The sequence below is a fragment of the Rutilus rutilus genome, assembly GCF_951802725.1.
Source record: "Rutilus rutilus genome assembly, chromosome: 25".
In the NCBI taxonomy this organism is placed as follows: Eukaryota; Metazoa; Chordata; class Actinopteri; order Cypriniformes; family Leuciscidae; genus Rutilus; species Rutilus rutilus.
This window is the reverse complement of record NC_140229.1, coordinates 22,533,334-22,561,180: the sequence shown is the minus strand read 5'-3', so window position 1 is coordinate 22,561,180 and position 27,847 is coordinate 22,533,334. Positions and strand designations below refer to the sequence as shown.

Here is a 27,847-nt window from a genome sequence, read left to right as displayed (position 1 = left end):
TTTTCCTTTGCTCTTTTGTCAATTTACAGCACGTAACATAAAAGCGGTGGATCACAACTAGACTTTTTTTTTTGTACTCTGATGACCGTTGACGGTAGACATTTAGCAGTAGTTTTGCTTGGTCGCTTGTTCAACCATGAGTCCAGGGCTGTAGTAAAGACTGATGATGAGTGTAATGTAGTAATGTTTCAATCATACCACAAATTGTCCGTTTTGTCCAAAAGGCAGCCCAGTAAGTCTTGAAACATAGCCATATTGTTTCAGGTCCTGTAATTCTGACCCAATACAGTTCATGTAGACGGTCACACTTTTTTGTCTAGACTGTAGTTGTGAGTAAACAGCTAATGGTACTCAGGTTGACGAGTGCAGAACACCCGCACATCTTCTCATGTCCACATGGCACCATACGGGTCACCAGTCTTCTACAAAACATGTTAATCCAACAAACATACAACTGTACACTTATGGAGAAAAAAAAAAGTCCAGTTCCCCACAGAACTTTACGATAATACAATCCTTTCAGAATTGACATATCAAAAAAGGCCATAAACAGCATATTTCCGCAAACACACTCAGCATTCTCTCACAGCCAGGGAAAAGTCTAAACAGGAAATATACAGTGCATTGTAGACTTTTCGTAAATGAGGTGAATTTACAAGTAACTTTTTTTTGACACAATTTTTCACATATATAAAATAAGAGCCAGCAGATATGGTTGAAAGTAAAGAGCAGAAGTTGGATAGCTGCAGAAAAAGCCGGATTTCCCCTTCCCTAAACAAAATGTAATGGTTTCTACAGTGGAATTTCAAGTGTTACTGAAAAAAACTAAAACACGTGAAGTCACATGTTTATGCAAACGTACATTCAGTCTTACCAATGCTGCAGATCAACAACACATTGGGCCTTGTTCAAGAGCAGAATTCATTTTTGTTAAATCATAAAACCATTCCTAAGTAAAAACTTTTCCTAAAAGTATTAAATTGTAGCACAAAAATGGTTTTAACTACCAATTCAATTTAATGCGACCAATTACGCAAGAATAGGAATAGTTCGTAAAACCTTTCTTGCTTAAATTGGAAATAATTCATAAAACCGCTCACAGTCACCTTCAAGTGAATAATTCGTTAAACCAATTCCAATTTACGGAAGAATGGTTTTACAAATTATCCAATTTAACGCACCAATTTACACAAGAATGGTTTAACAAATGAATTCGATGTAACAATTTCGCGAAACTTGTTCATGTTTCATGAATGATGCCCATTATTTGTATGAGGAACAATTCATGTGAAACGGTCAACAAAATCTGAAATGTTTATTATACCACAACTGGACAAAGAAATGGGTTTGGATGCTTGCTTTTGTTTCACAGCCTGAATACAGTATAACAGTTTATAATGTATATGGTTATTGCTAACTGTTAATACTTTAACTGCAATGTTACGAACAAATGGCATTCAATTTTGTGGCCTCATGCACAAAACACAAGTTTAAGTATATTTTCATCAGTCAGCCCAAGTGTTCAGTAGAACAAACTCGAATGCATTCAAATTAGAAATAATAAACCAGCACCAAAAACTCAAACAATGGAGGGTTTGGCATTGGGCTAAAACAGTGTTAATCACTTCCTAAATGGCAGCTGATACAATATAATAAGGGTTGACCTGTCCAGGTAAAGGAGTAGATTATCTGTCAAACAATACTGCCAGGGCTGGCGTGGGTATGTCACAATCAGCGCCATGATACATGAACACACACCAGCACATGAAGGCAAGACAGTTAAGAAATGAGGAAAATGCAGAAAGAGCGGTTTAAAAGCAAAGTGCTGGCAGTACGAAACAAGCAGTTCCTCAAGACACAAGGAAAAAGGCGTGGAGAAGAATGTCAATTGTTTCGTGAATACTGTTTGACTTGTTGAAGATAAGGGAGTTTACGCTGTTGGGGAATTTAAAAAGCCAAAAGGCACACTGTGCGACTGCAATGTTTTGAAATGTCTCAGAGCGTAAATGCAGATGTTTGCCAATCATTTTGCACAATAACTCAAAAAACAAACAAACAAACTTCTCAAATTCTTAATGACAACAGAATTTGGTTTAATTGGATGGCTGAAATGGCGTCGGATGAAATGTTCGGACAGTTTAGAGGTACATCTGAGCATTTATATCCAGTCAAACATTTGCAGGAAAATACTGACAGAGCTTCTCAAAAACAAACAGCGGCACGTTTTAGCAAACCCTGATTCTGGTACGAGAGCAAATAGTGCAGAGAACGAAGCGCGGGAAGATAAAGTCCTTGAAGAAAAACCTTTGAAGAAACTTATAGCGTTAAAAACAATTTGCTCTTTAAATGGCACTAAATTTCATAAGATATGCAATTAAATCGGCAGATATCATATGTTGAAGATAACTTGGGCTCAAACTAGTTCTTTATACCTCTTGTTTGAATACTGCAGGGTGGCTGCAAAGACTGTACAAGCGTTGCGTTGTTTCAGGATAGTTCGACAGTATACGAACCTCTGCCACAATTTCCTATGTATAACTTCTACAGAAGATATTGCTCTGTCCAGTAAACATAAAATGGACCTGAGTGGATCCGTTTTGAGCATTCAAAAGTCCAAAAATGTATAAAATATGGCAAGAGTGCTGTATGTCGGGAGCAACACTGTGATAAGCAAGTGATCCATTCATGCGCAAGTGCCATTTTAAAAGGCTTCAGTCATTCTCTACCACACTTTCGTGCCGATATAATGTTTAAAAACCGTACATCCAAACACATGATAAAACGGATATGTCGCAATACACAGAGTTGTTCAACCACCACTAAATAAGTTGCAAGGACCTTAAAAAAAAAAGAAGTTGAATTTAGATGTGATCAGGGTTCTGACGCCTGCTGAAGTGCCGCCAGGCATCGTTTCCTCGTAAGTTTTCTCTTCTTCACCCCTTCGTAACTTTTGGCTCATCTAGAACGAGGTCTCAAATTGTCAAGGGACCTCACAGGAAAAACAAAAAAGCACCAAGGACATAAATAATCTATTCAAGCTTGCTAAAGTCACAGGATAAAAACTATCAGAAGTTGGAATAAAATCCCCCCCCCCCCAAAAAAAAACAAGTTTCAGTTCATTTGTCCATCTGCGCCCACGTCTTCTCGCAGTTCTGTTTCCTTGTTTACACCAGTGCATAGTCCTTGGCACACGGTGCCGTTTAAACATCCAAGATCTCCTCTGCTGTACCTCCGCAACGCAATCGGTAGCGTCCCGCCCTCCAGCTGATGGTGGGGTCCCAAAGAGCGGACAAGAAAATCTGAATGGTCATGGACTCCCTGATGAACCAGGCCACCGCATAGTCCAGCTTGGAGAAGGATGGAGGGCCGCCCTTTGAGGAAAGAGTGTGGGAAGACAATTACAAAAAAGGACTGACAAATGCGGCAATTTAATATAAAATGGCTGTGAGGAACAACTTGTAAGGGTTGTTAAAAATGAAAACCATGTCTGTTTATAAACTTCCCTAGGAAAGTCGAGAAAAACCCAATGAAGGAACAACCAATGTTTCCTCAATAATGTGACATTTCTGAGTGGAATGAGGTTAGCGATGGGATTTACACCCAGAAAAAAATAAAATAAATAATGGCCAGGACTTGACAGGATCATCAAAAATGGTTGTTTTACACCAGAGCTGAAATGCAGATTTGTTGTGTGTGTTATGCTGAACTTGGAGTCTTACCTGTACTCCTCTGAGCTGGATGTAATCAGAAATGAACCAGGCCAGACAATGGCACAGGAAAAACACCATGATGTCCCAGCGGAACACATGATGCGCGGCCCAGCCGATGATAAGGCTCGCCACAAAGCACTCTGAGATGGGCTCAATGATGGTGCCAGGCAGCATGTTGATTCTGAGCTTGGCCCATCTATAAACAGTGGATAACAATAAAAGTTTATGAGCTCAGCAGATTTTATACACCACAAAATGGGAAATGATACCATCTAAAGCCATAACAAAACATCATGAATGATACTGGATAGCATATAACAAAAAACTCTATCATCAAAATATTCAAGATATGATCCTAATCAGGGCTTGACATAAACACTCACCATTGGATTTCAGCAGTCACTCTTCAGTCACACTGAATTTTACATGTAACAAAAGGGCTTTTCACACTTGAAAAAGTTAACCCTGGGTCATTCTAAACCGCGGGTAAACCGAACCATCTTGCTTGGTTAACAATAAGCTGTGGTTTCACATTGTACATTCCTAAACCCTGGGTTAACGTTCTTATTTTCCGGGTCAGTGTCACTGATTGGATGAACGCTGCGTTTACATTAAAGCTCTAGAATTGTACTGTACTATCGAGTTTATACTGAATGGATACTTCGGACTAGAAAGATAAGAACGAAACGGTCTCTTCACTCAGATGGTCACGTTTTCTGTCTGGATTTGACGTTTTCCCTCTCAAACGTTGAATTTACAGGTTTTATATATGTGCAGTGTTTCCATGACTGTACAAAGATTGGTTGTCTGTTGCTAAGGGTCTACTTTTAACATTAACACTGCATCGTTTCACACTGTACAAGTTTGGTACAGCAATGCGGGGTTAACTGCAAAAGCAGCGCTAACTCTGCTCCGGAGCAGGCTTTCATAACCCCGGGTAAAAAGCGGTTGCTAACCCCGCTTCTAAATTACAAGTGTGAAACATTCCTTTACCCGGGGTTAAAAGCAGTGTTTAGAAAGACAAAACATAGATTTTTCGATACTGAAATATCTGAAATGCTTCCGATACTAATTTTTTCCCAGAATAGATACACGATATTAGCTGTGCTTTCTCTCTCTCTCATCTCTCCGACAATGAGTTACACACAAACCCACCTCTCCTTACACACTCGTTTCATTTGCTCTGGATGAATATTGTTGGTGTTACAGGGCTTGAATTTCGCTGTGGTATTGCACGTATAACGCATAATTTTACTTATTCACGCAGATTTTGCGCTCATACTCAAAGTGTGGCACATAAAGCCAACTCTCAGTGCTAAATTGAGTTCTTTTTAGCTGCTTAAACAGTCAAATGCACACAAAATAATGTCAAAACGGCAGTCTTGGCGAGTATTTTCACATAAACACAGTTATGTTTTAAGTGAAAGTAAACGGTTGAGAAAGAAAATGATTGTGTAACATTATAACGGATCTGTGCGTCAGGTCTTAAATATAGCCTAATATATCTGCTGCCAAATTATGAGATGATGTTAAAAAGATCTATATGGCAGTTTTCCCCCATGGTATCAGTGAAAATGCTGAGTGGCTGGTAACTTTGGAAAACTAGTCACAGTGGCTGGTGAGAAGAAAAGATGTCAAGCCCTGATCCTAACAATGCTGCGATATAAATAGGCAGGGATCCATCTGCAACTCTATCAGAAAATTGCAAACAACAACAGAAATAACCCAGTCTCATCACTTCTCTAGAGGTGGTCCCATCAGGAAAACAGATTGGTTTCACTACCGAACATAAAAAGCTGATTGAACAACTGCCGTACCTGATCATGCGAGACTGGAATTGTGCAATGGAGTACGAGCCAGAATTCTGCATGGCTACCTGCGTTGCCATGGAAAATTTCCATCCTCTGCAAGAGAAACACCATATCAGTGAACTAGCAAATAAAGGGCACTTTTGCTGAGACTGATGGCAAAAAGACGGAAAGCTAAAGCTAAACGTTTTGTCATTTACTCGCCCTCATGTTGTTCCACACCCATGTGACCGTGAGATGTTTTTCCCACACAATAAGAGCACTCTCAAGCTATAAATAGCCCTATTAAAGCACCATAAAATTGTGCATACACTTTTAGAAATAAAGAAGTAAAGTCAATGTTTTGGAACTACATGAGGGTGAATTGGGCCTGACAATGTGATATGGTAAGCCATTAGCACTGTACTGATGATTAAACAGTCTGGCAAACCTGTCTGCGATGGCCTTGGCCATGAAGTAATCTTCAGCGATATACTGAGCGAACGCAATCAGCCCGCCGGCCTGGTCCAGGACGTCCTTCCTCATGAGACACGACATCCCGGTGACGCACTTGATCCCCGTCACATTGGCTGAGATGTAGGAACGAGGATGTGAAGTTCCAAAATAAACCTGCAGGATTTCACATGGGACACGTTTAACAGTTTATATTCCACATAATTAATCTCTAAAGATTTGATGCACTAAGAATCACATTACATATGTAAACACGTTTGGCAATTATTTATCTGTAGGGCTGACAATTTAACCTGTTCAAATATTGACTTCAAGACTGTTTTTTTTAAACGATAATCGACAGAGATATTTAGTAAGGAGAACTTACTTTTGAGCGAAACTTCATAAAGCAATAATGAATTTAAATATTGCATTAATTTGGCAAAAGAGCTTTAAAGTCCAGAGGCACAGAGGAGCTCCACCATACGGTGTCCCATTTCAAGTTTGGTGTCTCTACTAGCAACACAGCCACAACTCAGCAGTTTTATTGCAGTGTGACAGGACAGAACACAGCCCTTCCTCATATACACACACACAGGTACAATAAGCAATGATGTCAGTTCACAAGCAGTCTAATAAAACCAAAGCAAGACAAAGGTCTTCAACACTGTTCCGACAAAACATTTGGAAAGTCAGTTGTGAAGGCTTCTGACCTGCTCCAATGTGGCGGCAAAACCTTGTCTGTCTGCCACGTAAGGAAGGCCGTGAACCAGTCCCACCTTCTCCGTCATCTGATTAGCCATATCAGTGAGAGTGTCTGGCTTCACTGTGGAATATTAGTTCATGATCAGCACTGACAGCGCCTGAAGGGTGTATCTCTTCAAAACATTCGTGCTCATTAATCATCATCATTATTATTATTATTTTAAAGTAATAGTAAAGAATTGTATCTTTGTACAATATTCACCCTTAAGGCCAACTTTACAAAAGACAGTTAATGTACTATTCACTGAAACACTTTGAAGAGGTTTTGTTTTTTAATAATCTGAATGATCTTATACTTAAAGCAGTGGATTTTAGAACATAAACTTACCTCGAATGCCACTGTCACAGATCCAGACGAGTTCGTACCTTGCCCCTTCATAAGCTGGCATGAGGTTATTTATTTTCGGATTGATGCCAACTTTCTTTCCTCCTAAAAGAAGATAAAGAGATATAGTGTCAGTAATAATGACCTCCATCAGGGCTATAAACGACTGAATAAAACGATTATAAAATTTGACGTGGCAATTTTAAAATATCAATTGAAGTTTCTTTTTCCTGTCAGTCACAGATGTGTTCATGGTAGAATGGCATTTAAAAATATTTTTTTGGACCACTTAAGTTACGATAGGGTCAACATCCTGATTCCCAGTCCACATGGAAATTATATTATAGGAATAAAAAACAGGATTATTCTGCAGTTTTATAACAATCTTTATCCCAGGTCTAGATCAATTCTGCCACAGAGATCATAACTCATATCAGTCCTGTTTTAGTATTTATAGCTTTATTTTTATATTTTCAGTTTTCAATTTAATTAAATTTTTTGTATTTTAGTTATGTGCTTCTATCATTCATACACACACACACACACACACACATCTATATAAATGTTTATATATTTACATTTATTTCAACCAGCGAAAATGTTTTTTAATAGTGAATTAAGGAGTGAATTATGTTCATACTATTCAAATTTAATTACAATGATACATTCAATTAAAATCTATGACTGGAAACCAAATTGCAAATTGATAACAGTTATATTTAAAGACAATAATAGCTTAAATAAATTAGCTTAAATAAAGCAATTCCGTAATAAACCACGACAGGCCTAATGTCCATCAATAAAGCAGATCCGATAAGTCCGAATGAAGATGTTCTTTTGTGGGTCGAACGCCTGAAGGTCGTTTGGCGGCGAGGCCTCTGAGAGCACTAATGCACTTCACGCCGCACGCTTTCCTGCCATCTGATTGGCTGGTTCGGTAAACAACTTGGAGATGTTTAAACCAACACAACCTGGCAGACGTTACATGTTTTCTAACATGGCTTCAGGTTAGTGCAAAGCAGCAGTTGCCATCTCCGGGACAGCCCATCTCCCCTGACTGGCTGGAGGCAGCGGGGCGGATAACAGCACCCCGGAGAGACACCAGCTGCTCCTAATGAGCAAGAATCAATATCCACTCCAAGAGCTGCATTTGCATATACACAGCTGAGTTGCGGCGCACACGCGGGTGGCCTTCGCTCCTCTGGAGAGACCCTGCCTTTTCCCCGCACACGACTGAACAGAACTGACAGACAAGCCAATCCACGAGGGACGAGATGTACCTCAGCATCAAACTGCCTGATGTTTCTCCATTACTGGCTTCATCTGACATAAAAAGAGATTATTAATCAAAGACTTACCTATAAATAGCCTGGCATCAACATTCGGATATTTGCCCAGAAGCTTTTTACAAACGTCGATGGCTGGATCGTCATGGTCTTGGACACAGAGCAGAATCTCAAACTGTGGAGAGAAAAAATATATATATTTTGAGCAACTCAGTCCCATTCGTCAAAGAGAACATTTTATCACATTAATGTTATTATGGCACAATAAGACACTTAGAGGCTGAGGTAAAATGAAATGCGCAGTTCAGCACAAGCACTATTGGTTTATAATGGTGAAAAATTACTTTGAAACATGCATTTAAAAATTGTATTTATGTTAAATTAAATGTATTGGTCATTGAATCATTCAGTCAAGAGATTCGTTCAAAAAATGCAGATTCATCCAGTAATGAAACAAGTGAAGCGTCTATGAGCGAGTCACTCAATTCATCCAGAATCGTGCAGCTCTACGGCACAGCTTACCCCTCTCTCTCCCCTACACTCACCATTTACACCGTAATGTAAAAAGAACAGAATAATTATACACCCAAAATAGCAATAAACAGCATCTGCCAAAAATAGAAAGAAAACAGAAGTGTAAGAGAGTTTAATCTGTCCCCTACAAAGCTCATACATTTCAAAAGGAGCCACGAGTCTGTTCTGAAACAGCCACTCGATTTCCAATTGATCTTGCTCTCTGCATCCGAGCGGACGACACTATACTTCCAGCACTCCACTGAATGTACCAGTAAAGAGAGCATGGCAGGCCACATAACAAAGGCTTTCAGGAGAGGCTGTTTGAGGCTTGGAGTCGCACCAGGGCCGAAGTGAGAAAGAGCAGGCCTGCGCTCTGACAAGAGACACCAGTCCCCCCCTCACAACCCTCACACAGCGGGCCGGTTGCCATGGCTACGGCGCCGGACACGGAGCGGAGAGACAAAGGGACTTTTCTGTGCGTCCATAGATGCGGATATACGACAGTAACCCCCGAGCACTGAGCTGAAAGAGTGGGAGGCTTTTATTCAATCATTTATAGACCCGTTTGGGAGCAGCCCCTCCAACTTCGATGCAGCGTAAGGAAATCTGATGAACTGTGGCGGGATCAGCTGACCCAGTCTGTTCTGGCTGAATGAGGGAGCTTGTCAGACTAAACAACGGGTTGCAATATAACAGATGACGCCAAGAATACTAGCGTCAGAGAGATGGAAAACAAGGGAAAATCCAAGCGTATGTCATCCTCTTCGATCTCATCACATCTGTGTCGAAAACAGCAAAATCTAAGGCCTTGTGTTTAGGGATGGTACATTATTATATAAAGTATAAATACTATTAAAGGGTTGGTTCACTCAAAAATGAAAATTTCTGTGATGAGTTACTCGCCCTCATGTGGTTCCAAACCCGGTCCCTCCATTGTCTTGAGCCTTGAAAATCAAAATGCTAAAAACTGTGTCCTGAATATTACATTGTAATGGCTTTGAAGCTCACTGTAGAATCACAAATCATGCGAGGCTCGTAAACACGAAAGATGATCATCCATGAAAAAAAGAAGAAGAAAAAAAAGAAGTAAATTGTCATTGTGGACATGCCTGCATACCCTGGAATTAAGTCAAGAACGAACAAGCTGGGAAGAAAGACACTCATTCATTATTTTACATTTTTCCTTCCCAATGCACTTGAAATTGATAGTCTTGGACCGATTCAATTGGACATGAAGCATTTTTCTTAACAAAGCTAGAACTGTCTTAAGTTTATATATTCATCCAGTAATTGCATAAGTCAAGAGCTTCACGGCATCCGCTAAAGCGGGAACCACTTTAATGTCCCAGAAGACAAATTAAAGATGCATTTGCACTTGCTTTAATCCTGGTAATATGGTTCATTAAAACGATTTTATTAAAAACGTATTTAGAAAAATCATGATTTGAAAACTTTGAAACCATTAAATTAAGAATAAACTTATATGCATGCAAGGTTTAAATTAAAATGTCATGTGGAATAATTAACCATGAAGGAAAGGGCAATTCATTTCAAAGACATGAAATTTACATTTTGTTACAAAAAACATTTGCTCAAACTTGGCACATGCATTTTAAACTAGTTTTTTACCTCAATTATATTATTTATATTAAAAATACCAGCCTTTTAAAATAGTAGTGTGCATTAGCAAATTAGTTTTTGCTGTGGAAAAAGCGAATACAATTTGCTTCTGTTTGGCAAAGCTTAAACACTTTATTGTGCTATTTGAATTGGCAATAAAAGTCTTACAATCTCAGTCGAACACAAAAGTGGTAATAAAGAAAAGGATGACCAAAGTTTCTAAATTGAAGGGAGTAGGCCTAATTACTCTAGAAAAGGCACAGGTCACCTACGGCCATTTCCCTGACCTCCACTGTCTGTTATAATCAGCCGTTCTCCCTTTAAAACCCCAGAGCTGATGTCCCTCCCGGCATTATTCATTTAGAGGTCTAGGTGTCTATTCCAGGAAACTTAATTGCCAAAAGAACAGTGTTATTTCCTGCTCTCAAATGAAGCAGAATGCAAAACAGGATGGACAGCAGGCAACCATATATACTGTCGGTTAGGTGTGTCCTTCAGCAGAACACAGACCAAACAAACACAGAACCAGGCAAACCACACAGCAGCCCTGGCTTCTGTAATGCAAAATGAAAGCGTCGCTCAAACCGGCAGATGACAAAACCCACAGCAAACTTTGTGCTCTTACTTTCGCTGAGTCATATTGTAAAAGCAGCATGTTCCTGAATTCAGAAATATCTTTAAAGCATGACTGCTCTTGAGCAGCTCTCTATGAGCATTAGCACGGGGATGGATTATTGTTTGTTTGCTTAAGAACAAGTACGTATGCAAAAGTAGATGGTATTCATCAGCACACATTGCATGACCTCAAGTTTTCAGAAACAATTTGATCAGAGATTACCCGAACAACTGGCGCTTCATGGACAAATTAGCAGATAAACCTGATAAGCTGACCGTTTAAAGAAAGTTGCACATTTACCATTGTTTGTTACTTAGTTGTAGGTGTGAGTCCATTAAGTGAACGCTCTGAAGAGAGAGAGATTTTAAATCGTATTCATTTTAACAGCTCGTTAACAGCTGAACATCTGGCCCTCATGACATCCAGATCCAGATCTCATTCCTCTGGGTTGTGTGCGTCATTTGCTACATTCCTGGGAGCCTGGGCTGATTGGCATATTTACTAATAATACTCCGCTGATTTTTCTCAGAATTTCACAGACTCATTCAGAAGTTGACCTGAAGATACATTTTGTGGACTCTTGCAGGAACTGCTGAAAAATTGGCTAAACTCAGCTGGATTTAAACATGGTAAAATGTCTAACTCAACTGAAAGTAATAGACTCATACTGGTAGCTGAAACATAATAAATCATAATCAAAAACTACTGTTCTGGCGCTCTTTAATGCGGTGACAGATCGCTGTTGCTACCAGATCAAGAGAAGCGCATGTGAAAGGATCATCTCTTCCGCTTTACTACTTAAAGGGATATTTCACCGCTGGAAAGATGAATGTGTATTTAAATTGGGTCATTTATGTAGTAAAAATGTGAAATGATTTTAGAAGTTGGTGCCTTCTAGACTGAGAGAAGACAGAAAATGTATTTTTGGCAAGTGTGGATGAAAGATAACAACTCCCAGAATGCACTTGCTTCGCTGCCCTACGAGGCCACTCCCAAGCCACGCCTACCGGTTACAGAGGGCAATGTCGGAAGAAATGATACAACTAGGCTACTAGTTGACTTGAAACCGAAAAGACGCTGTTTTATCGTGAGATCCCCTATGGGCGGGTTGAACACATGCGGCACGAGCTCCCACTACTGGTTGTAGTCTCTCGCCTCTGGACGAAAAAGCCTCCAATGGCGCTAAATGACGATTTTTGCGTCATCGTAGGTTTTTTTCCAGACACACAATACAGAAATCTCTCGTCTCAGAGGGACATGAGGGAGGGAAGCACGGTCATTCGAAAATACTACCGGGTTTACTGATACAAAGCTTAATGCTAATCGGTGAAGTATCCCTTTAAGGCACGAAATAAACATGAATGAACATCAGAAGGTATGTTAGAAGATACAGGACAACTTTCAGAAATCCAAAAATATCCATAGCGGCTTGCATGCATACGTTTCAGAAAACCATTACAGAAGTGCATCGAAGTTATAATATATATATATATTTCTCTATACGTTGCTTGCCATGCGTTGAAAATGCGAATATAAGTCAAATCCAATAAATCAATCATCGCCAAAATAAAGCATTGACTACTTTGTAGCTGCATTTCTTCAACTTGTTTAAAAAAAAAAAAAAAAAGGTTAAGTTATTAACAACATTATCGTTATCATACTTAATTTTCCCATGTGTACACAGGTCATAACATGTCGTTCAGTGGCGTATGAGATGAGGGAGGTCAGAATCAGCACAAATTCGAATCAGGCCTTCATGGGGATTGCAAAATTGCAGTAAATTATTATTAATAATTATCTTTTCACACCTTACATGCCAAATGATGCCAAAACACAGAGATTAAATAAGAAAGATTGAACAATTATTCAAACAAAAAATATTTTTGAATTTTATATGATGGGATTTTTAATGCACAAGTTAAATCATCAATCTTAGTGGAAACAAAAGAATAAAGAAAAGTCATTAATTATACCTCTGTATGCCCATGTTTAGGCAAGACAGAATGATGACGTACAGTAAAAGATAAGAACGAGTGCATGCTGAAAAAGTCTTGAGAAACAACTACCCAAGAAATGCTGGCTCATATCTGACATGTTCAGAGCCCTGACAGATACAATCTGAACCACAATTCACAACATGTGCCTTGAAAATCGAAACGCTAAAAACTGTCCTGAATATTACATTGTAATGGCTTTGAAGCTCACAGTAGAATCACAAATCTAGCAAGGCTCGTAAACACAAAAGATGTTCATCCATGATCCACAGAAGGGTAAAAAAAGAAACCGTAAACTGTCGTTCTGTGAAATGCAAGCATACCCTGGAATTAAGTCAAGAACGGACATGCTGGGAAGAGAGAGACTTACTGGCAATATCGGTTTAAGGCAATTCATTTTTTTTTTTTTTTTGAAACTTGAAATTGAGAGTCTTGGAACGATTTAATTGGACATAATTTTTTTTTTACAAAGCTAGAACTGGCTGATAATTTTTTATTCGTCCAGTAATTGCATAAGACAAGAGCTTCACGGAATTTGCTAAAGAGGGAACCTATTAAATGTCCCAGAAGAGAAATTAAAGATGCATTTGCACTTGTTTTGATTCGATTAGGCCTGAATTAGAGAACTGGAGAAAACTTCCGTCTTTATATGGACTCGTCCAGTGATGTTGATGCCGAATTGGCTTGTGTGGTCTTGAAGAGACACTTCACTTTACAAGTAGATGCACCGATGTTATCTTAAAACCTACTTCAAAAATACTTAGGCCAGCAAAGCTTTAGTATTTTTAATAATTTAAGACTGATATTGACATTTTTCACATTGCAACCCATACTAGAAATATATCATAGTTTGCATAAATAACTTAAAACTAAATAAAACACTAAAAACTAAAATCAACTGTTTAAAATGCTACAAATGAATTTAGGCATCACAACATTATAACGTACAGTACAGTATGAAAAATAGATGTTCAATCATTTGCTAAAGATTACAGAACGGTGTTGTTTTTAAAGATCACTTCTGCCATAATCTAAAATAGGAGAAATCAGCAAGCGCAAATATCCGACATAACGTGACACCAATCAACTCATGCATAAATATCAGCTGATAATATATATATGGTACCAATTGATTATGCTTCCGTAACAATAAGGAAAAAGAGTTCCAAACAGCTAAATAAATAGTTGCGTGTCTCTGAGAATTATACAGACTTATCAGGAACACAGATAAGGGAGAAGTTCACAACATTGCTTGTCCAATCAGATCAATGGACTTAAACGAACTGTTGCATCAAAAAACATGAAATATCTTCTGATTGGCTGAGATTGCGTGGCCAAGAAAATATCTTGTTTTGGAAAGCGTTTAAGAGGAAATTAGAGAGATTTTCTAGATGTTTTGAACATTTAGATGACTAGATGTCCTTTGTTCACAGTAAGTGCTGTATAAGCATTCTCACCTCCTGTTGTTCACTTGAAATAACACAAGGAATGCTCCTAAATGGGAAGCACTTCTCCGACCCAACAAGCAGCAGCAGGAGGAATCAACATCTGTGCTGCTCAAACATCTGTGTGATGGGAAATAGAGCAGAACATCCCATCTGCAGAGTCTGAGCGCACCACTGCAGAAATAATGCACCCCGTCATCTCCGCTCATACTCGTCGCCCCCAAATCCCTTGAGTGGAGCGCAGCGAGAGCAGCGAAGGTTCATCCTCCTCCTCCAACACTAGAGTCGGCATTAAACTTTAATCAGCAGAACACGCTAAAGAAACGGCCTCGACCTTCACTCACACATGACTCAATCAAAGTTGCCAATTTTACACTTGCGAATTAAGCGTCATTTCCATCCCATGTGTTCAAGAGTGCAAAACTTCATGGGAAATTGTAGCAAAATATCTAATAATACTGGAAGTTGCTGCAATCAGGGAAGCCACTGGGGCTCCATTTACCCTCCATCATAAATGAGTCTCAGAAACTCAAATACTGTCAAGTTCTCGTGTTCGGATGCTGGTGTTTGGGAACACAATCATGCGAGACGCCTCTGGGAGGGAATTAAACCAAATCTTTCTGATGACAGAGTTTGGCTCAGGCCTTTCAGAGCGACCAAACCAACATTTGAGATGCTGTGATGCGATTGGTTTGCTGGGTCATCGCAGTTATCCAATCACATCCACTGCATCAAGGGATTTATTCGGTAAATGTGTTTCCTTTGTAGTTCATGCGCATGTTTTCTTATATCGGATAAATTTATCCACCTCAATTGAGCACATTGGTTTTTTTAAAGCGCATTTTTTGAATTAATGCCCATCTTTCCATCCAGCGTTTTTATGCGATATCCCAAACTGCACATACAAATAGGTGGATGGAAACTATTGAGGAAGTCTTTAATCGATTAACATTAAAAAATATTAACGCAGAGATTGATTGAGAAAGGAATGACTACATTTATAGGTGTCACGTGTAGGGATGTCCCGATACCACTTTTTCACTTCCGATACCGATGCCGCAGCTTTGGCTATTTGCCGATACCGATATCAATCCGATATTTTTATTTTATTCTTGAACTAATACTAATAATAATAAAATATATGGAAGCTCTGCTCAATTAGCCACATAAAAACATCTCACTCAAATGGAGAACAAATACTTCTCCAGTATATAGTCCACAACAACAGTTGATAATGAAAGACTGCCACTCTTTATTCAAAAGACCTTGAGATATGTTTGGTAATTGTACCTGAATGAGTTTAAAATTAATTTGCTATATTTCAGATCAATATATTTGTTTCCTTAAAATTTTGATTAACTTTAACTTTATTCTCATCTGAATTATAAATCATGTATTTCTGTATAAAATAATACTACTTTTAAAAACACATTTTGATTTTCTTTTTTATTCAATGTAGAACATAAACAGATTAGTGCTCTGTTTTAGGACAAGAAATGAAAACCAATGCAATATGATGAATGTCCAAAAGATGAGATCATTTTTGCTTTTAAACAGCGCGTGTGTGTGCGTGTGTGTGAGATTTTGGTTGGGTGACAGTTTCAGTTTGACAAGAGTTTACAGTTTGACCAAAGCACAATGTTGTGTTTTACACAAATATAAGCTAAACACTTTTTGCAGTTTTAATGATTTTCTGTATGAAAATGACGGAGTATGTTTTTATGATTCCACTGTTCGATCGCGCCTGTGCCTCTCTCTCTCTGACACACACACACATACATTCCAGCATTGCAATCTTGACATCGCAGCCTGTTCATTTTGCTGCGTTCAAACCAAACGCGAATAGAGCGTCAAATTCGCGTCTAGTTCGATGCTTGAACAGCTTTAATCCATTCGCGCGTCCAAAGAGCGTATAATGCGCGTATAATGCTAAAGCGAGCGTTTGAAGCGATATAGACACGCGTTCCCGCATATGTCTATGCGCGTATCTAACAGTAACATTAGTTCCGTATTACATTAATTAATGTGCACACGAGTTTTATTTATTTTTATACCGTGTATTCTCCGTGTATCCATGCACCGAACGTACGTTCAATACGAATACATGTACGTTCCATCCCTAATGGGTATCGGATCATAGGTATCGGATAAATTTTTTTCTCCCCTCCGATATCCGATCTAGCGTTTTGGGCCAGTATCGCCACGATACCGATGCCGTGGATCGGATCGGGACATCCCTAGTCACGTGTTTACAATTTATTTGAAAGGGGCGTTTTATTTGAGGACGCAAAAAAAAAAAAAGGCAGTGGTTTCTAGATTTAAAAAAAAAAATGGTTTAATTGCTGAATTTCCAGTAAAGTAGCTACTGGGTAACACTTTATTTTACAGTGTCCTTATGCAGTTACTATAAATGATGCATAATTACATGCAACTAACCCTACAACAAACCTAATCCTAACCCTAAAGTAAGTACATGTAGTTAATTAATATTACTCAGTACATAAATGTATCATTATAATGCAACACGGACACCTTAAAATAGTGTAACCAAGTACTACACTACCCATAATGCCAAATTGTAATCCACCAATCAAAAAAAGTCGCATGTAAAAGTTCTAATGGCATTAATAACAAGTTTTTCCTACTATGTCAAACCCTGCTATCACCAAAAGAGATTGATGGGACTGGAGTTTCTGGTCAGGGTTGGTCATTGCATTGCATATTAAACACCAGATCTATTTCATTTTTAATTTAGCAGCACTGACGGATGGCTTACAACAGAGCACGATCGTCCAATGGGAAATCGGTTGTTTCTCAGAGCCGCCCCACCTGGAAAAGCTCCTCATTAGAAAAGCATCAGTGATTTATCCAAAGCCTCATGCTCAAGTCAGGATGCAAAATAGCAACACTGTAATTAGATGGTGTGCGGTGCTCAGCAACAAAGATATGCATTATCAGGGGACGCACCCAGCACGTTTCCATCAGGTCTACGGTAACCTCTTCATTACTGAAGCACACAGTCACCGCCTTTAGCCAAACCGGAGTCAACTTCCTAGATGCGGGAACCTCATACATCCGGATCATATTTCACCCCAAAAAGTAATGTTATATTTCGCTTTAAAAAAAAAAGTAAACTAATTTAGAATTGCTGTACAATTTAAAATGTTATGCATCACGGTTTACATACAAATATTAAGCAGCACAACTGTTGATAATAATCAGAAATGTTTGTTGAGCATCGAATCATCATATCAGGATGATTTCTGAAGGATCATGTGACTCTGAAGACTACAGTAATGATGCTGAAAATTCAGCTTACATCACAGGAATAAATTACATTTTAAAATATATTACAATAGAAATAATATTTTAAATTGTAATTTAACAATATTTTACAGCAATAATGCTCAAAGTAAGCTCTAGTTTCATCATGCAAAATACAATGTCTTATTTTTGCATAACTATGGGGTCAAATGTGACCTGGACATGCTTTTGTGAGATTCATTAAGGTATAGTTTTACCTCTGCAAACGCTCAGAGCCTAAAGTGATTTTTGGGATGGGCTTCGGATACATAAATTTGCCAGGAAAATTTAAACATTTATTCAAAAGTGCCTCATTAAGACAGGAATGTCGTGTAAACTGAGAACATAAACATTATCTACATAAATGCAAAGCATTGGTACTAGTTTCTCTGTAGGTGGCTTGGTACAATTCAAGCTTCCTGTTTGACAACATACACTGCGGCAGCAAGAAAAAGAAAGTAGTATAGCATCTCCATCAGCAGGGTAACACTATTGTCGTTTACGGAAACATAATGAGAATTTAAAGAATTTTGTCCATCTGGTTTTTTTATACATACATTTTTACCAGAACATTTTTGAGAGATGAAGCCAAAACAAATCACAGCCCTGAATTAATTCACTGAAACAGACAGCCGGACCTCAGAAATGAGCCAAGCTCAATAATGGAAAGACTTAACTGAACTACTCAGATCGTGTGTCATTAATTAATAGGCAGGAAGTCTTAAAACGGTCTCAACATCACGAAAGGACGTCAGTTGTTTTCACAGGATGTGTGCAACAACAAATGTGAGAAAATTGGTAACTTCTGAAAAGCAGTAGGACTAACAACATCAAAGAGTTGTTGAAAATGAGTCACGATATATTTTGACAGAATCACGAACAACCTCTCAAAGGCAAACTGAAGTATGAGACATTTACTTAATGAAATATTGAATCTTTAAATGTAAGACCATCCATTCTTCCATTGTCTTTAGGCTTAAAAAATTCAGTTCAATTTGGGATTGGACCGGTTCATCCGATCACGACTGCATGAAAAAAACAACACCACCACCATAATAATAGCATCATCAAAAATGCTGGCGGTGGCTGGCAACTTTTTGAAAAGCACAGGCGGTGAAAGAGTAAGGGTTTTTTTCTAAACGCATATAATAATAACTTGAACTTGACTGTCAGCAACTCGAAACAGCAGCGCAAACAACATCAAGGTCAAAGAGCTTAGAGGATGGTACCTTGGGATAGTCCAGCTCAAAAAAGGTCTCAAGATTGTTTATTAGATTGGGGTCCACGCCCTTGAGGGGCTTCAGCAGCGAGACACCAGCCAGTTTGCTGTACGGCACCTTGTCTGGGGTCTTCTTGTTGAGATGCAGACGGCTATAAAGAGAGAGAGAGAGGGAAATACAGGTCAGCTTTTAATAATAACATTGCGTGCATTTCATAAATCCGTCAGGTATCCATCCATGTTCAAGGATGTTATGCTCCTTCCTTTGAGTCGGATTGTGAATTTCATGCGGAGGATGTTTCTGGGATCCCCGGGAAGCTGGAATGTGGCCTAATTCAGCAGTAGCAAATGCTTCTTAGCATTTATTATGGGATTTTTTTTTCCCATAAGTGGTAAAGCAACTGGTGACATTAAGGTTAGAGAAACCGATAATCGATTGAACCGATTATTTTTTATTTATTTTTTATGATATTCACACTTTTCAGTTAAATCGTTAATTGATTTTTTATTGTTGGGTGCATCAACATATGAGAACATTTGGTGAATCTCTAAAAGAAAAGGACCTAAAGACCGTATCAATAAATAAAGTAAATCAACTTATTTCACGTATTGTTTGGATACTTTTGAGAAAATCATTCTAAAAATGAGAAACGTGAAGCTCGACAGTAACATGACCACAAACAAATAAATGAATTTGCGATTATCAATAATTACAGGAAACTTTTAAATAAATTCAATAAATATTAATTATAATAAAATACATTTCTTTAAATTATAGTTATAGTATAATGATAATTTGGTTATTGTCTGTCAAAAGCAAATCAAATATATACATATTGATATATATTCAAATTTTTCACAAATTCAAATGAATTTTTGTTAAACAAGAGAAAAGTCTGAAGACTAAACATACTGTGGAATTACATCAACACACGCTCGATTCTTTGCACCCTAAGAAGTGTGCAAAGAACTGAAGACATATGCAGATGAATAAAAAAAACAAATGCAAAATGATTACAATATCAACATATATATATATTTTGATACACACAAAAAAACCTGCAATATTAGTCTTAATTCATTTGTATTGGTTCCTACGGATTCATATGCAATTCAAAATCAACCTTTGTACTCATTTCCAGAGAGAAGCACAGGTCTATGTTGATTCCGGTTACTCGGCTGCAGCACATGCACATGATGTATCAGGAAGGTGTATTATTTCAAACTGATCTATTGTTTGTTTGCAGTTTGACAGGCAGCTGGAAGTTCATCTGTGAACCGAAGCTGATCCAACTGGTTTAGTTTCCCAAGTTACTGCTGTTTCACTTTTTACGACTATATTTGTTTGTTTCACACAATTGTCATACGTTGACAAGAAGAGAAGAAAAAAAAAAAAGCACCCACACGGCGCTCAAAGTCTATGGGGTCAAGTTACCATCTTCCATTATAATTATTTTGTCTAGAAGTTCCCTGAACACAGATATGACTTCATGAATGTATCCCTGGCTCGGTTTCAGGATGCAAATCACACAAAGCGTTCCTGGAAGACAGTATTCTTACGAGAACTGTTCATGTTTTTTCTTGCTTTGATGGAACAATTAGCAGGTAATGCTGAGTTAACCGTGTCAGAGTGTATAGAGGCGTTTCAATGTTGGGCAATTTGTATCATGGCCATCCCGGCACCCTCCGCCTCTCAGGAACTCCATTTGCGCACTTCCTATCTGTTCCCGTCTGAAGGGTCTGGAGTCTTTCCTGACACACTTGCCAGCCGCTCCACAGAACCAGCGGAGAAGCTTCCAGGGCCGACACGGCCATTAAAAGCTGGAAGAAAGATTGAGCTGTCGGAGCATGTTTGCTTCTGAGAGTTAAGTTTGTCTATCTTGACTGCCAAAACATCACTGTTGGAGGAGCTGTTGGCACTTTCTTGTGCTTGTCAAACAACACGTCAAGCTCCATCTAACAGAAAGACGGAGCGATAGGGAAAAAGAAAAGGAAATGGGAGATAAACCACCATAAATTGTTGTTTCTATTGCGTAATTGACCAATATATATAGGCTTTTTAATCAGCATATTTGACTTAAATCCCAGTTGACTTAATACATTTTGACGAACATTCTATTATACATAGATATGTAAATTATAGAGACCGATAATCGGTTTAACTGATATTTGTTACAGCTATTCAATTGGTTTATATGTAGTCTATCGATAAATGCCGGTCGCTTAATGGTAAAGTAGCGAACATTGGGAGAAATGAATCCGTTTACCATCAATAAAAAAGGCAAAAAGCATTACTTGCACTTTCTTGATGACCTACAAAATCACATGACATACATTAGTAAAGGAAAGGCATCTTATTCATGCATGTGCAATGCGTTTACTCAGCTCCGCACACCAGAGAATCAGTAAGGGGATTTCTGAAAGCTCTGGTAGCAGTTCTTCCTCATAGTTCATGTGAGAGACGCTCTTGCTGGAGGTGTTGGCCTCTCTTACGCTCTATTAAATGTGGGGGGGGGGAACACAACCTCACCTCACTGCCTCAGACCATTAGTGGAACGGGAACGCAACACAGTCTAATGGGCAGACCCAGTGCGCCAAACCTCCAGTAAAAAGACCATGTTCCTAAAATAACAATGACGAAATTAATTAACCATTAGGAATTCATCTCCTTTGATTACTCATGTGGTACACGCATGCCCCAAAGGCTGAAACTCGGCGAAAGATTTCCCCACGCAGATTTTCACAACTGATTTGACACATTGAAAGCTTCCGTGTGAGCTGTGCTTCATATATCATTACATCATTGACAGTAGACAATGGACCTTATCGCCAGCAAAGTCTCATCCTAGATTTTACCGCATCTTTACTTCAAAAGAGACTCACAGATACCAGGCTGTGGGCTGGTCTTGAGTAGATAAGTGGAAATCTGGTAAATGTAACTATATTAAAACCCAAACTGAAAAACCGCAATACGGTACTCTCAAATGTTTCTTCCTTGGCATTTGATTAAATAGTAATTAATTAGGGGTGTAACGGTACACATATTTAAAGAGAAAAGAATACAGCGTTGTAGCCTAACCACCACCACTAATCGCCGCATTTTGTTACTTTTTTCAAATTATGTCTTTTTAAAACGAATTTTATTACGAAATTCAAACAACAAATGCCGTTTTGACGTTATTTAATGTGGCGTGACATCGCTATAGGCGCCTCAGTTCAAGCGGCAGAGTGAACGCGATCATCTCTTCCTCGTTAATACTAGTTACATCAAACGTATGTTGAAAGATACAGTACAACTTACAGAAACGTATTATATCTCGTGTAATCGCTCAGTGTTTCAATAGGGAAAAGACATCAGTAAAACAGCTTGTAAACAATGTCACGCATTACATTTACCTCAGGCAAGTCATTCAGTCAGCTAGAACTCTTTTGCTAAATATATGCACTATATTAGCCTATATATTCATTATATTTTACTTAACCTGTTAGTGATGATTTAATATACGTTTAAAATATCTGTCATGAAAATGACAGCCACTATGATTATAATTCAACAACGAATTGAAGTAAAAACATCATTTTATAAAAAAAAATTTATTCAAAGTTTATTATTTTATCAACATTATTTTTGGTACGTATCGAACCGTCAGATCTGTGTACCGTTATACCACTGCTAGGAAGCTATCAGTAATTTCTCTTTGTGGCAATCCTATGAGCACGTCATGCACAACTTTCCTACTTTATGCAAAGAGGAAAGGATTACATAAAAGATTTTACTAAACAGATCCTATCGCGCTGAGTCAAACGTCACATACCACACGAGAAGCACTGGAGCTGAGGAATCAGGAAACGCATCACATAAAGGAGGATGCCACTTGGGTGAGGTTCCCGCGGGACGAGTATCACACGATCCCCACACCTGACGACTGAAACTCAGTGTCATCACACTCAATTACATCACTGAACCTGTATTTCTTCACCCTAACGTCTCTCTGGAGCGGATATAAAAGAACAATATAAAAGAATGTTAAGGCGTTAGAACTTTTCTCTCTGAATGAAATGCACCCCATTTCATTTCAGTGGATGTGCAATGTACAAAAAAAAGGGTTGAACATACATTCCTTGTGATCTGATTCATTCAAATATCTTTGAATCCAATTATATAAAGGAAAATACTAAACCTACTGACCACTTATGAAAAGATATCATATTTAGGGATGGGTAATGAAACCCGATATTAAATAGGACACACAGGGCTATATTATGAAAGACGGCAGCCATAACAATAAGCGGCAATGTATTTGGTTTTGCTTTTGGTAGAAGAGAAATTAAAGTCGGCATGAAATGTAGATTGCAATCAGTCTTTTCTTCCCTATTGTGCCGTATATCCGAGCGAAGCGGCTTCCGGAACAGGAAAACAAATGTCGGGCGGGACTTGATTTTCTCCATGGGGAATTGGTTGAATGGTTGTGGTTTGCTATTGGTGGATCTCGCTGCATGAAGGGGAAGTTATTTTGATCACAAGGTATAAGAATTATAAAAAAATATATATATATATATATATCACAATATTCCATACGAAACTTTTGATTCTAAGGTGACTTTAAGAAAAAAACATTTCCTGTTTATTATTGCTACAAAAATATCCAACATTGTATGTTACCAACATTAAGACATTTGTCGATGACGCATTTCGATGACCTGGAGTCATCAGAGTCGATTCAGACAAAGCTCTGCCACAAGTGCAACAAGACTATTGCTTGCAAGAGAGGAAACAAACGTAATCTGACCAAACATCTCTCTGCGTAGTTCACCTCTGGTTGCCCAATGTACATCTTGCAGTCTTCCCAAATAACAGTGGCATATAATCATCACATAACCAAAGTCTCTCACTGCATAGAAACAATGTCAATCTCCGACATTGAGCAAAAAGTTTGATGTCGCATCATATGAGCCATGTTGAATCAACGCAGTTCTTGACAGTTGAAAATCAAAAAATTTAAGTTGGTTGAAACATCACAATTTCTACTTGTTTTTAAAATCCCTTACTTAAAAAATGAGTGTGAGCGTAACCGTGATAGAAACGACAGTCCACAATCTCTACCGGTTTACAATTTTCTACCGTTTAATCGAGTGTTAATCACCCACCCTTACTTAATGATACCCATCAGTGCCCGAGCGGCAACAAGTGAACCACTTTCTATTACAAAGAAAGCAGTTGACCCCAGAGTACAACCTGATCATGGAATTCAGTCCTTTCATTCTGGTCTCACAACAGATCAATGTGAATGACCTCATGAATGACTCGTGGTGCTGGACTCATGACCAGCTGTGTGGCATTATGTGGTCAAAGAAAGACCATAATGAGCCCCATCAAAAACATCATGATTATCTTTCGGGCCAGAATCCATTTAAAAAAAAAATAAAAAAAGTGGATATATCCAGTCAAATCCCTGCAACTTCAAAAACAGCTCTTCATCCCAAAGCTTTAATGAAAACACACACTCGTTTAAGAGTATGTATAGGATGGTTGAGATCTAGGTCAGTTTTTAGGAACCCAAAACCCCTCAGCTTGTTCAAAGTTAAAACATGAACTTCAACTCAAAAGCTCATGAGAAGAGCGGTCAAACTGCTACAGTCTTCCTGAAACAGTATTTCATGAGACATGAACAGAGGGAACTGACGTCTAGAGACTCGTTTGAATGAGTTGAATAACCTGTGATGACCATCTCCCAAACCCTGGCCAATTTTGCATTGGCAGGTGAATATGAACACATCATTTGGGAGTTTGCAAATGTCCAAAAAATATCCAGTAAGACAGACACGACCCTAAAAGAGCCGCTCTAATCAGAATAGAAAAAAAGTCAAGGTTTTTTTTTTTCAAACACAAAGTCTAGTTTCCAAAAACCATGTGTATTCTGTAGCAGAATCAAGGCATGATAGAGGCAAAGCCTACTCACATGACTCGTTGCAGGTGGAGGAAACTCCCGACCCAAAGTTCCTTAGTTACCAAAGTTCAGTTCATTATAGCCTTAGCAGGCCTATCATATGATAAACACTATCAGTCAGAAGATCAGACACACTTGACTGCATTTATTTCTCATAAATGCTCAAGACCGCTTGAATTTGAAATATGTGTCAAGCATTCATGAAAAATTTATTCTGCTCTTCTGACTGGTATGTGTACATAGTACATATGGGATGGGTAGATATAATTAAGATATAATTAACAACATTGGTAAACTTTACAGGAAACTGAGGATTTTAACAATGGAAAGCAAACGTGTTGGTGATCACAAGCTTTCAAAACATGACATACCTACACAAAACCATTGAATACGTAAATCTATTCAATTTAAACCATGAAAGCCGGTTGTCTGGTGAGGCTAACTGATGTAGCTTTAACTCCCACCACTGAGAATTAATAAAAGACCTTTGAGAAATGAACCACACAAGTGATTTAAAACCCATTAGACTTCGCAAATTAACGAATAAAATAACCCGGACAGTGCGCAGTAGCTATGCTAACGATCATCGCTAGCGACAAGAAACGAGATTACTGAAGGACAAGCCAGAGGCTAATGTGTGTATGATTGACATTATTAATACGAGTTCTTCTCCTGCCAGCTACACAGTAAATGTGAACATTTTGATAGATATTCATATGTTTTCACGCGGAAATAACAGCGAGGCGCTGAAGAGGAAACCAGTGTTCCTGTTAGCCAGACACACACATACTAACGTTACGTTACACCCCATCTGCAACGCGCCGCGTCAGTCTACAACGCTCCCGTTACAATCAACGAATCTGTCTACACTGCATGCTTGCGATCAGCGTCGTTGAAAATAACGGAAGCGTTCTGAGCGTCGCGTTTCGTGGTCTATTTCAAATCAATGATGCCGCATTCACTTACACGTAGATGATTGACACGAGGTGCATGAGCCAGAGGACGATAAACAAGAGAAATCCGAAGATGGAGAACCCCTGCAGAGCTAGATCGAGCAGGGCCATGGCTGTCCTGTGTCCGGGTGCGCTGACACCTCAGTGTTCGGCCCTTATGCTGGAAGCTCTCTCACACACTCTCTTACACACATTCAGATGACTGGGGTTGAGTGGGCGGGTCTGCAGGGAATCGGCGCATAGCAGAGGTGGGTGGAGCATGATGACGCAGACAAATGGGTGCAGTGTTGCCAACTATTTTCAAAGGATAAGTAGCTAATGCTGCTGTGTGAGACGAGGTTGGATGTGGGAATATCCCAAATTACATGTCCCACTTCAGACCCCTCAGTGATTTCCAGGTTCACACGTTGACCACATGATGTCGCCACGACACAAGAGCATATCGTGTTGTTATGGAAAGTTACTTTTAAAAGTAATGCATTACAATGTTGCATTACTCCCTAACACCTGACTAATTGCGTTACTTTATGAAAACCGTTACGTACCTTTTCTCATCTGGGCTGGGCTTTCTTGTTTGTTTTTTTAATAACAAAAAAGTTGTTCTATTTTTGGCAAATGTAAAGGCGCTTCACACCATAAGTGAAATGAATAAGCCTCAGGCTGGAGGAAGTTCTAACCTGTAAAATAGAGAGCACCACTCAGACAAGGAAGTTCAGCACTCTTCAACAATAAAAACAAAAAATGAAGCATAAATGTGATGTTTATTTAAAATCATTTTTGCTTATTAGTATGGATGAATTGGATCATCGAAGGTCAGCAGCAAAGATATTGGTTAAATAAGTGTACATTAAATACATATATTTGTGTTATTTAAGATATTCAATAAGTGCAGGTGTAACTGGTCTTACTCAACACGCTTCAAGCAGGATTTGAACTGTGGTCTCCGGAGTGGGAGGCGGGCGCGCTAACAAGGAGGCTAAAGACTGCAACTTCTAGCTAGCTTCCGTCGCTAGAGCGCCGCTGCCTCCTGAGATCAGGGGAGTGAGGTTTACATGCACAGCTCTTACTGGCCTACGACAGTTACACGGGTTTGCATAATATTATTGAATATTCTGAGTCTGCATTTCACTGTTTTAATTCATTTTGAGGAATTACAACACAGCGCAGTGTTGTGATCGTCAAAACATTTGGTAACTGTTTAGTGACAACATGTTACAATGACATATGTAACGTGACATATTGATCTCTAGCTGTTTTATTGACCTCTTTACGCGGCTGAAAAACACTGATTGATCGATATACATTTCGATAAGTTATCCAACTATCCAACATTTTTTATTATTTTTTTTCCGAAGTGTTGACAACTTAGTGTTAACTAATAATTGTTGCAAACTGGTACTACCCACAAAATATTAGTGCATTCCTGGAACTTTGCGTCGTTACACTACATCCTTATGCATCGCTTTCTGCCAGAACTTTTATGTGCTTTTCCCAAATCACGAAAGTGACCTCGACGACCGGGTTAGGGGTAGCAGTAGCCGTCAGGCAAGTGTTATTTAAATAAACTCCTGATGTACTTACAAACTTTCCAATGCCTCGTTTTATGAGTACAGAACCTATTTGTACTACTGTAGAAGTTTGGTACCATTCTGGGCATTATTAGTGGGGTAATTTACGAGATACAACCTTGGATCCATTAGCGCCTGCACTAAGCCGTTCGGCTGATATCTCTAAATAAGCTCTAACTTTAATAATGTTCGACCAAGGGAAAAAAGGCTTCTGGGGGGGCGTTTGGCTCAAGGTCATGGTGCAAAGGACCCTAAGTTGATTTTACTCCGAACTATCCCTTTAAATATAAAACAAAGGAGAAGACGAAAAGTGATTGGTTCATGTGCAGCTTGCTCATT

General features: G+C 38.8%; 1 protein-coding gene across 1 annotated transcript; it reads right to left on the bottom strand.

Moving 5' to 3' along the window:
- Nucleotides 1-35: 35 nt before the first annotated feature.
- ugcg (UDP-glucose ceramide glucosyltransferase) lies at nucleotides 36-26,154 on the bottom strand. The gene is made up of 9 exons (XM_084400515.1): nucleotides 25,954-26,154; nucleotides 19,050-19,191; nucleotides 8,399-8,501; nucleotides 7,044-7,145; nucleotides 6,664-6,776; nucleotides 5,949-6,127; nucleotides 5,528-5,614; nucleotides 3,720-3,906; nucleotides 36-3,371 (listed from the first exon to the last, which is right to left on the bottom strand). The coding sequence occupies exons 1-9, from the start codon at nucleotides 26,049-26,051 to the stop codon at nucleotides 3,201-3,203; spliced, it is 1,182 nt and encodes a 393-aa protein (XP_084256641.1). The 5' UTR covers nucleotides 26,052-26,154; the 3' UTR covers nucleotides 36-3,200.
- Nucleotides 26,155-27,847: the final 1,693 nt, after the last annotated feature.

Bases quoted from the DNA above. Each gene is read 5' to 3' on its own strand.
- ugcg (XM_084400515.1), bottom strand. From the start codon at position 26,051: ATGGCCCTGCTCGATCTAGCTCTGCAGGGGTTCTCCATCTTCGGATTT. The intron at 5,615-5,948 runs GTTTGCCAGACT...TTTCTCTTGCAG, and splicing joins GCCAAGGCCATCGCAGACAG to AGGATGGAAATTTTCCATGG. The intron at 3,372-3,719 runs GTAAGACTCCAA...CTTTCCTCAAAG, and splicing joins TCCAGCTCAGAGGAGTACAG to GGCGGCCCTCCATCCTTCTC.